Raw genomic sequence first — 12,041 nt, forward strand, 5'->3', positions numbered from 1 at the left:
CTCCACCTTCTCTCATCATTTCAAACCGCCATGGAGGGAGTTCTTACTGTAATGTTTGATGAGGCCTTCTAATATATTCTGTCTCTCAACCCCCCCACCCCCTTACCCAATACCATCATTTCAAAATAAAAGCTGCAATGATTATCTGTAATTTAGCCATGAAGCTTAGGGTTCAGCTGTTTCGTTGAATACTTATTGCGCTTTCAAATAGTACTACAACCACTACTAATATTTCTAGTACTTCTAGTAGTACATCTAGTATTTCAACTGGTATTATTACTAAATGACTTTTACTACTACTAAGGGTGAATCTCATTTCTCTGTCTTACCCCTTCCCCTTACCCCTCCCCCTCGGTTTTGCGCGTTCATGTGAGGGGAAGTGGTGTCTCGATTCTCATTTTGATTAAGGGCTAGGGCCAAGGCGTAGGGCTACATAGCCCTTGAAACGAAGTTTGCGGAGGACCACACTTGAAACAGAGGGGTAACTTAACAACGTAGGAATTTCTCAAAAGTGCCGGCATGGCTGAACGTCGAACTGTGAAGGAGTCGCACAAATGTAAGTATTTTCAGCGGTTTAATTGATATTATAATTATGACACTCGTGTTTTATGATCCTTTTAATAAAATGTTCAAGTGGTTTTAATTGTAATGTTTTTGTTTTGAATCGGTAGTAAACCGCTAGCTAGCAGCTATGCGCTATTTGTCGAGCTGAGCTATCTATATGACAATTCATATTGTGGTTTTTAGGTGAAATCAGTGTGAAGTGAATTTGCTTGACATTACTATTTTGACTGATTTAAATATTGGACGTTAATATTGGTAGAGCTAGCTTACTACGAGATTCACCTAGCAAGGTAACGGTAACGTATATTTTCCTTTTCCCTCAGGGACACCTGAGGAGACTCGGCGGCTCATCCGCTTCAGGGCAGAGAATGAAAAAGACTTCATGAAGTCCAAAACAATGGCCAAACAACAATGGGAGTGAGTAATTAATCGTTCAATCATAGTCTTGCGTTCTGTTTTTCTGAATTTTTATTTCTGTGTTGTGCTTAAAATGCTGAAAGTTTGAGCTGTCGGTTGTGATGCAGGAAATTTGTGAAAGAGATTGGCCTAGAGGGCAAGGTGACTGGACAGCAGGCTTCCAAAAAATGGGAGAATTTAAAACAAAAATACAAGGTATATGATATCAAGTTTAAAATAATTTCTAATTTCCTAATGAATGTATCAACTAACCAGTTGTTTATTGTGTGTGTGTGTGTGTGTGACTGTCAGGAATTGAGGACTCCAAAAACCGGCTCAGGGACAGACCAGGGTGAGGTCACAGTTGCTACATGGCAGTACTATGGAGACATGCATGAGGTTTTGGGTGCCCGGCCTGCGATGGACCCCCCTGTGGTGGTGGCATCATTCCAACCAGCAGAGGATCCCATGACAATCCTCATGGTGAGGCTAATCATTTACCATGTAATTCAGTACTTTCGTGAATTCCACTAACATCAGATTCGTAAACTTTCTCTTTAAATTTCATGAGGAGATATTTGCTGAAAATTTCTTAAAAGTAACACGATTTGCCTTGTTTCTTTAGGATATTGTGGAGCCCTCTACCTCAGAGCTCTCCACCACAGCAGCATCCTGGACCCCTGACACAGGAACCAGTACCCCAGCAGCAACAAGTGCCACCACATCTAGGAGGAGGTCCAATCCTATTATGGAGTTCATGATCGAGGAGGCCCTTCAGGAGCAAAGGCGCCATGAAGAGAGTGAGGTGAAGTCACAGAGGTTTTTAGACCTCTTTGAAAGAATGATTGAAAAGATGTGAAAATAATTACCTGTTCAATTGCACAACTGTTTACATATATAATGTTTTAAGAGTTTATATAATTTATATTTGAATATGTATTATTGTTATATTTACATGTTGTAATATTTACTGCTGTTGAGCAATAAATGTGGTTCTTATAAAAAGGCTTTTCGTGGATAAATTTTACGGAAATCCGAAGCATAGTCACCATAATAGTGTGTTTTAAAAGATTTATTGCGAACAATTGTAGAAATCCCACTACAACTCACTCCACTTCTGGAACAAAAAATAATACCAAGGTAAGAACATGCCTAATCATCATTAAAAACTTCCTTTCTTAGTTCTCAGGCTATTGTTAAAAATAAAATAAAAGTGCAATAAGAAAATATGTAACAATAACATTTATACAACAATACAAACACATGAATGCCAACAGATTAGAAATTGGGGCAAAACAGAAGAACAATATTAAAATACTATAAAAATTCTTAAATATATTACATATAATTCTCATGAAGGAAAATCAACAGTGCAACATGTCTCTTCATGTGGCCTGCACATCCCCGGAAACTTGGGCAGCCAGTGCGTCGCGTGCAGCATTCCCTGAGGCTTCGTTGAGTGCCATTGGTTCATGGGGAGGATGGGGGTCAAGATCATCCCTGGCAATATCCTCGTCAGGATCCAGTGTGTCTCCATTGTCCAAGCACACATTGTGTAAGAATGCACATGAAGCAATAACCTGGGGTGCAAAGGTAGGTTTGACTTCCAGTGCCCGGAACAGAGTTGACCTCCACCTTGTTTTCATTACCCCAAAGGCACGCTCAATTATGCTGCGTGCCTTTGATTGGCGGTAATTGAAGCGTTGTTGCACTCGTCCACGTACTGGCTCTTTGTATGGTGTGAGCAGGCATATTGGGGTCTGGAGGCAGGGGTACCCACCATCACCCAGAATAATGTATCCTGGCGGGGGGTAACGTCCAGATGTGTAAAAGGAGCTGTTTTTCATCACACGCGTGTCATGGACTGACCCAGGGTAACCCACGAAGATGTCCAGGAACCTTCCTTCTGCATCACATATGGCCTGCATATTGATGGAGTAAAAGCCTTTGTAGTTAAGGTAGTCTAGACGATGTAGTACTGGTGGTTTAATCCGAATGTGTGTGCCATCTATCGCCCCTACAACGTTGTGGAATGCAGGGGTCCCCGATAGAGCCACAAATCCTTGACCCACAGCTTGCAGGTCATGTGGGAAGGAAATAGCTTTGTTTAAATTGTTCCAAATATTCTGTGCCACCTTGTGTATTACTCGAAATACTGTTGGCCTGGGGACATTGAAAACTTTTGCCACCACCCGGTAGGAGAGTCCGTGTGCCAACCAATAGGTATATGAGGACCTCTAGTTGATTTCCCCAGCCATGATCTTGATTCCTGTCTAGAAGCCTCTGCAGGCTGTTCATGGCTGTCCTGGTCAGGCGTAGGTCCTGCTTTATTTCAGCTTCTTCATCAAACCATAAGCGCAAGATGGGCACAGTCGCATCAACTCTGCAGTACATAGGTGGACGATCAGCCTGGTGGAACAAAAAAAACCATGGGTACATGATATTGAAACCACATCACAAAATTAACACATACATGGATAAAAAATAGGGATGCACCGATATGAACATTTTGGTTGATACCGATAATTCTTTACATTTGAAAGCCGATAACCAATATACATTTTTAAGATCCAAAGTTGTTATGTTAACATTAGTTAATGCACTCTGAACTAACATGAACACACATATTTTATTAACTAACAATAACAAAGTCTATTGCTCTCTGTTAGTTCATGTTAGTTCATTCATTAATAAATGAGACCTTATTGTAAAGTGTTATCAAAAAATCTATTGATTTTGTTATTGATCTAACATAAGAATAGAAAACCTAAATAATGCAAACAAATCATTGGATAGCATTAGGCTGAATATAAAAAAAAATGCATGTGCCATAGATAAATAAAATGGAATCGCCTCCGCACGGACAAAAAATAAATTATTTTAATCAAACCATATCGTTGATAAATAAAAATGCATGCGTTTTCCTCAGATCATAGCTACAACAACATACGTTAGCTAATGTTAGCCGGTTGCTAATGTTTTGCTGAGCTATGGTGTCGCCGCCAGCGCCTCCGTTAAATACAATGAAAACATACGTACCATGACTTGATCCGTGAGCAGTCGTATTCGTCTGAGAAACAATCGTCTTCTTCTATGTCTTTGACTGATGGCACCCAAGCTTGCAAAGATAAAGAGAGCCCAGGCAATCGATATCACGACCTGAGACGACGGCATCTTCGTTTATGTCAACACTTGTCGCCTCTGTTGACGTAGCAGCCAGCTAGCGGCAAGGGATGATGACGCAACCAGTTATCGAGTGGTGTCTCATTTCTTAGGGGAACGTTCTCACCCCTACCCCCTTTCTCTCGGTATCGAGGGGCAAGGGGAAGACACAGACGAAGGGGTAGGGGAAGGGGAAGGGGTAAGACAGAGAAATGAGATTCACCCTAATATTACTAGTATTTCAACCCAATGGAGGGAATTCTTACTGTAATGTTTGATGATGCCTATTAAATAATATATACTGTCTCTCAACCCCCCCCCACCCCCCCACCCACTCACCCAATACCATCATTTCAAAATAAAAGCTGCAATGATTATGTTATTTAAACATGAAGCTTAGGATTCAGCTGTTTCGTTGAATACTTATTGCGCTTTCAAATAGTACTACAACCACTACTAATATTTCTAGTATTTCTAGTAGTACCTCTAGTATTTCAACTGGTATTACTAAAATGACTTTTACTACTACTAATATTACTAGTACTACTAGTATTTCAACCCCAATGGAGGGAATTCTTACTGTAATGTTTGATGAGGCCTATTAAATAATATATACTGTCTCTCAACCCCCCCACCCACTCACCCAATACCATCATTTCAAAATAAAAGCTGCAATGATTATCTGTCATTTAGCCATGAAGCTTAGGATGAAGCTGTTTTGTTGAATTCGTATTGCTCTTTCAAATAGTACTACAACCACTACTAATATTTCTAGTATTTCAACTGGTATTATTACTAAATGACTTTTACTACTACTAAAATTACTAGTACTACTAGTACTTCAATCCCCATGGAGGGAATTCTTACTGTAATGTTTGATGAGGCCTATTAAATAATATATACTGTCTCTCAACCCCCCCACCCACTCACCCAATACCATCATTTCAAAATAAAAGCTGCAATGATTATCTGTAATTTAGCCATGAAGCTTAGGATGAAGCTGTTTTGTTGAATTCGTATTGCTCTTTCAAATAGTACTACAACCACTACTAATATTTCTAGTACTTCCAGTAGTACTTCTAGTATTTCAGCTGGTATTATTACTAAAATGACTTTTACTAGTACTACAAGTATTTCAACCCCAATGGAGGGATTTCTTACTGTAATGTTTGAGGCCCATCAATTAATAACTTTAGTTTTATTAGCTTAGGGCGACTGTGGGTGAGTGGGAAGCGCGGGCGGCCGTCCTCCAATCAGAGGGTTGGCGGTCTGATCCCAGGCCCGGCTCACCTGCAAGTCAATGTGTCCTTGGGCAAGACGCTTGATCCCAGCATTGTTCCTCTAGCTGTGACTACAGTGTGTGAATGTTAGTTACTGGTTGGGCAGGTGCCACTGTGTATGGTAGGTCCTGTCATTGGTGTGTGAATGGGTGAATGATGTTATGTAGTGTTAAGGTGCTTTGAGTGGTCAGAAGACTAGAAGAGCGCTGTACAAATCTATTTTACCAAGTCCATTTGCTTTGAATAACAAACATTCTGTCTCCCAAACCACCCCACACCAGTTCCATTATTTCAAAATAAAAGCCTCAATGATTATCTGTACCTCAACAATGGGTACACCACAATTGCTTTCAAATACTAGTGAAACTAGTACCACTAGTACAACAATTACAACTATAGTACTAAACATTATATTACTACAAAAAATGTATTTTTTAATTCTCAGCTTTTATTATTTCTGTGTTTTCAAATTCATAGAAGCTTCTCCCATTTCTGTTTTTTTTTTGCAATTCTTTCAAGTTCATTTCAGCTTTTCAGCTATTTTTAAATGTATTTCAGCCTTTTCTATTTCAGCAATGTTTAGAATAATTTCAGCATGTTGCATTTTAAGCAACTTTTTTAAATTAATTCCAGCTTTTTTTATTTCTGTGATTTCAAATTCATAGAAGCTTCTCCCATTTCTGTTTTTTTGAAATTCTTTCATGTTCATTTCAGCTTTTCTCATTTATGTATTTCAGCTTTTTCTATTCTTTCAGCAATGTTTAGAATAATTTCAGCTTGTTGCATTTTAAGCAACCTTTTGAAATTGATTTCAGCTTTTATTTCTGTGATTTCAAATTCATAGAAGCTTCTCCCATTTCAGTTTTTTTGCAATTGTTTCAAGTTCATTTCAGCTTTTCTCATTTCTGTATTTTCAGCCATTTTTAAATGTATTTCAGCTTTTTCCATTCTTTCAGCAATGTTTTTAATAATTCCAGCTTGTTTCATTTCTGTACTTTAAGCAACTTTTTGAAATTAATTTCAGCTTTCTGCATTCCAACGCATTTTCAGCAGGAAATGCATTTTCTAGTTCTTCTTCTTCTATTTCTTCCGCCGCACGTTTCAACTCCTTCACACTTTCAGCTATTAAGACCATTCAAATATTAAAATGTTCAGCTCCTTCAGGAGAGGTGTGCTATGACTTTTCAGCTTTTTAGCTCTTATAATTGAATTAATATAAATTAAAAACATCAAACTTTTTAACATGGTTTCCAATGGATTACATTTTCAAATCCTCTCAAAACTTGTTCAACTTTCAACTTTTTCAGCTTTTCCAATCTTTCAGCTAGAGACACCATTTAAGCTTTAAAATGTTGACACAAGTCTTAACAATTTCATAAAAAACAGCTTGTTGATATCTATTATAGTTTTTTCATAATCACTAATTATGTTTCATTAGTTTTGGGGTTTCTTTCGAATTTAGAGTGGAGTTTTCCGGATTGTCCCGCGATTTAGAGTGAGCGCCGTGTCAGGATTCAGTAAAAAAAAAAGAGGCACTTTTATCTTTACGGCCACAATATTCACTTTTCAGCCTTCATTTAAAAAGAAAACATTAGCCGTGCTTGTGCTGGTTGGACTCGTATAAGTTTGAAATCTCAGAGTCATTTACTTTTTGCGTGAGGAGCCCGATTGTGAGACAAAGTCTGCCCCGAGCCCCATAAGCTTCCATACAAATCTGCCGACATTTAAAAAAAAAAAACACAGCCGGTACACTTTTTGTAAACGGCTGTTTGAGCAGTTTTAAAACACATAGAGACATCGCTCTCTTCGCTGTGAGCTAATTAGCGACCAGCTGTTGATCAATGGCCATAAAGACGTAGCTCAGGGACGTGCAGGTTTAACCGTGGTTAGATAACGGTACGTATGGACGTGCAGGTTTAACCGTGGTTAGATAACGGTACGTATGGACGTGCGTGTCGTGAGTTGGGACGGAGACCCCGGACGAGATATTTCAAACATGTGAGAGCGATAAGTGCTAGAGTGCTAGCTAGCTAAACTGCTAACGAGGCTACTCCCCTCTGGAAACTTAAAGCGGGGGTGTGACGTTGTTCATTCGGTGTAGTCATTAAGCTGCAGGCACGTGAGTTTATTTTCTTACGCGAGTGATACTATTAATAACCTTTTCGCGGACCGCAAGAAGGTCCGTAGGTAAATTAGCACGTCAAAAGTTACGGGGGAGGGGCGTGACGTTGTTCTTTTGGTGATTGAGCTGCAGACACGTGAGTTTGTTTTCTTACGCGAATGACAGGAGATCGTTTGGTCTTTATTTTACGCAACAAAGCGTCAAGTTAATATACTATTAATAACCTTCATTGCGGACCGCAAGAAGGTCCTTCACGTCAAAAGTTACGGTGGACCAGCCGGGGTTAGGGGGGAGGAGGGGGTCCGCTGGTGGGCGAAACTGCGCACTGAGGAGTGAACAATTGTAATCGAGATGGGGGCTGTAGTATTTGTGTGTCCACTAACATTTAATTGTCCAAGTGAAACAAGCAGTACTTATATTAGTCATTGGCGCTGTATGCGTCCATCTTTATTTTACAAAACCGCGCATCTCTATGACGTCATCAAAACATGACGGTTAACTTATCCGGAAGTATCCAGGGGCGTTTTTGATGGGAGCGCCACGAAGCTCTCAGTAATTTCTACACTATTTGCAAACTTTTGAGGCACTCACCAACCATGCAAAATGTTTTTATATTTTATTTTGACTTGTTGCCAGGGTCTTCTCCTGTCTTGTTTATTCTGTGCACACGGGCAGGTGCCACTGTGTATGGTAGGTTGTGTCATCAGTGTATTAATGGGTGAGAGATGTCATCTAGTATTAAAGCGCTTTGAGCAGTCAGAAGACTAGAAAAGCGGTGTACAAGTCCATTAACCAAGTTCATTTAGTTTGAATGAAAAAGATTCAGCAATGTTTAGAAGTAATTTAAGCATTTATTAGTTGGAATGCTTCAAGCATTCCAAGTATTGTTCTTCTAATCTTTATTCCGCCTTATTCATCTTCTTATTAGTTGGAATGCTTCAAGCATTCCAAGTATTGTTCTTCTAATCTTTATTCCGCCTTATTCATCTTCTTATTAGTTGGAATGCTTCAAGCATTCCAAGTATTGTTCTTCTAATCTTTATTCCGCCTTATTAGTTGGAATGCTTCAAGCATTCCAAGTATTGTTCTTCTAATCTTTATTCCGCCTTATTGTTGGAATGCAGTTATGCATTCCAAGTATTGTTATCCTAATCTTTATTAGTTGGAATGCTTCAAGCATTCCAAGTATTGTTCTTCGAATCTTTAATCAACTTATTAGTTGGAATGCTTCAAGCATTCCAAGTATTGTTCTTCTTTTCTTTATTCAACTTATTCAACACGCTTATTCTATTTCTTCCGCCGCACCTTTCAACTCCTTCACACTTTCAGCTATTAAGACCATTCAAATATTAAAATGTTCAGCTCCTTCAGGAGAGGGGTGCTATGACTTTTCAGCTTTTTAGCTCTTATAATTGAATTAATATAAATTAAAAACATCAACCTTTTTAACATGGTTTCCAATGGAATAAATTTTCAAATCCTCTCAAAACTTGTTCAACTTTCAACTTTTTCAGCTCTTCCAATCTTTCAGCTAGAGACACCATTTGAACTTTAAAATGGTGACACAAGTCTTACCAATTATATAAAAAAAACAGCTTGTTGATATCTATTTTACTTTTTTCATAATCACTAATTATGTTTCATTAGTTTTGGGGTCCTTTTTGAATTTAGAGTGGGCGCTAGAGTGCAGACAAAGTCGGAAGACAAGAGAGGGTCCATGTTTTGTAAACTGCTGGTAGAGCAGTTTTAAAACACATAGAGACATAAAAACTACACTCAAACGTTCGGTAGAGTCTTGTGTCTCTCAAAATGTCATTATTTTTTGGCTACTCCAAATAGTTTTGCTCCAGGAAGCATTTGTTTGAGGTGTGGGTTTTCTGTAAATCACTGCCTGTCTGTGAGCAGCTTCTCCGTCGCCATGGATACTCCACTCTGTCAGTTGGTCTCACCCAGCTGAACCATAACGGCTGATTAGTGTCGTCACGTGACACAGCTATTCTTTCAACCAGGGTTCGTACAGTCATGGAAAAAAATAACAATACGGACATGTTTCTTTATATACAGCCCCTGAGATTACTTTGGGATGTCAATCTGAAGTTCCACACCCAATAGCGCCCCTGAACTTGGCCATAGGTCCGGCCAATCATTGACCAGGAAGTTGTGTGCAGGCGAACGGAGAGAGCGGAGGGGGCGGGACGAGGGAGAGACTAAGAGCGATGAGCAATGGCGGATACGATGGCAGATGCGTCTGCTAATCGCAAATTTAGCTTCAAGTTAAATTCAGGGTCCGTGTCGAGGAAGAATGACATGGACGTGCGTGTCGTGAGTGGGGACGGTGACCCGGGATGAGCAGAGCGTAAGTAATGTGCAGGCAGGACGGTTAGATATTTGGGACATGGGAGAGCGATACGTGCTAGCTAGTTATACTGCTAACGAGGCTACTCCCCTTCTGCTGGGGTGTGACGTTGTTCCTTCGGTGTTGTCATTAAGCTGCAGGCACGTGAGTTTATTTTCTTACGCGAGTGATACTATTAATAACCTTTTCATGGATCGCAAGAAGGTCCGTAGGTTAATAAGCACGTCAAAAGTTACGGGGGAGGGGCGTGACGTTGTTCGGTGATTGAGCTGCAGGCACGTGAGTTTATTTTCTTACGCGAGTGATACTATTAATAACCTTTTCACGGTCCGCAAGAAGGTCCGTAGGTTAATAAGCACGTCAAAAGTTACGGGGGAGGGGCGTGACGTTGTTCTTTTGGTGATTGAGAGGCAGCCACGTGAGTTTATTTTCTTACACCGTGTGATACTATTAATAAACTTTTCGCGGACCGCAAGAAGGTCCGTCGGTTAATAAGCACGTCGAAAGTTACGGGGGACCCCGGACGAGCGGACCTTAAGTAATGTGGAGGCAGGACGGTTAGGTATTTCAAACATGGGAGAGAGATGAGCGCTAGCTAGCTAAACTGCTAACGAGGCTACTCCCCGTATGCTGGACTTAAACCGGGGGCGTGACGTTCCTTCGGTGTTGTTATTAAGCTGCTGGCGGAGCCCGGGAAGTACACCTGTGATTGAGGAAGCGCAACGGTAGGATGTTAGCCGCTAGTTAAGTGTTTAGCTGACTTTAGGAACTTTATTAGCTCGTCTCCAACGCTGAAGGCTTCACCGCGCCAGCGAATAACGACGGCCAGCCGCCTCACCTCTACAGCCCGTGATGTGCCAGCAGCACGCATGCTTTCTCTCCCTCCCTCTCCCACGCCACTACCCGACGTGAGTAATATCCTGCCACACGTGAATCCACCTTGTCCATGAACAGCAACGTGATCAGCTGATCGTGGCTCCTTTTTTTACGTCTACGTTATGGGTAGTTTTGAATGCTGTGATTACATGTTTGCTGCATTCAGTGTTACAGTACAGTGTTAAGCTTGGCCTGTCGTTTACTGCATCTATGGCTATATGTTGCTAATGACATTACCACGCAGTGGAATGAATGTACGTTGTTACAGGGAATTTATTTGTTTTGTTCTGGTTACTGAGCCCCCTTCAGTTAGAATAACTCCCCCTTGAGTAAGACTGGTGTTTCCCTGTTAAAGCATGGTCATGAACAAGGGGATATGTATCAGTATGAAATAATTGTTCTAAACTCCAATTAAATCATACATTGAATATAACTTTCTATATGGTTGGTTCGACCTGCTACATAACTAGACTATACGAGTCTTCATACGTTTTAATGTGGTGTCAGAGACTGATGTTGTTCACCGGTTACGTCTGTTTGAGGACAGAGTTTAGATTTATAACTAGTACCAAACCGTATATTACTACAGAGAATGTATTTTTTAATTCTCAGCTTTTCCTATTTCTATTATTTCAGCAACGTTTAAATTAATTTCAGCTTTTATTTCTGTGTTTTCAAATTCATAGAAGCTTCTCCCATTTTTGTTTTTTTGCAATTGTTTCAAGTTGATTTCAGCTTTTCTCATTTCTGTATTTTCAGCCATTTTTAAATGTATTTCAGCTTTTTCCATTCTTTCAGCAATGTTAAGAATAATTTCAGCTTGTTTCATTTCTGTACTTTAAGCAACTTTTTGAAATTAATTTCAGCTTTCTGCATTCCAACGCATTTTCAGCAGGAAATGCATTTTCTAGTTCCGCCTTATTCTACTATTTCTTCCGCCGCACCTTTCAACTCCTTCACACTTTCAGCTATTAAGACCATTCAAATATTAAAATGTTCAGCTCATTCAGGGGAGGGGTGCTATGACTTTTCAGCTTTTTAGCTCTTATAATTGAATTAATATAAATTAATATCTTCAACCTTTTTAACATGGTTTCCTAATGGATTACATTTTCAAATCCTTTCAAAACTTCTTCAACTTTCAACTTTTTCAGCTTTTTTAATCTTTCAGCTAGAGACACCATTTAAACTTTAAAATGTTGACAAGTCTTAACAATTTTATTAAAAAAACAGCTTGTTGATATCTATTATACTTTTTTCATAATCACTAATTATGTTTCACTAG

General features: G+C 39.7%; 1 protein-coding gene across 1 annotated transcript; it reads left to right on the plus strand.

The window, feature by feature from the left end:
- The first annotated feature begins 300 nt into the window (after positions 1–300).
- On the plus strand, positions 301–1,819 carry LOC134107902 (uncharacterized). Its single transcript, XM_062560232.1, has 5 exons — positions 301–556; positions 888–981; positions 1,089–1,176; positions 1,273–1,443; positions 1,586–1,819. Exons 1-5 carry the CDS (start codon positions 520–522, stop codon positions 1,817–1,819), a joined length of 624 nt encoding a protein of 207 aa, XP_062416216.1. The 5' UTR covers positions 301–519.
- The last annotated feature ends 10,222 nt before the right edge of the window (positions 1,820–12,041 follow it).

Source organism: Pungitius pungitius, chromosome 21 (assembly GCF_949316345.1).
Source record: "Pungitius pungitius chromosome 21, fPunPun2.1, whole genome shotgun sequence".
In the NCBI taxonomy this organism is placed as follows: domain Eukaryota; kingdom Metazoa; phylum Chordata; class Actinopteri; order Perciformes; family Gasterosteidae; genus Pungitius; species Pungitius pungitius.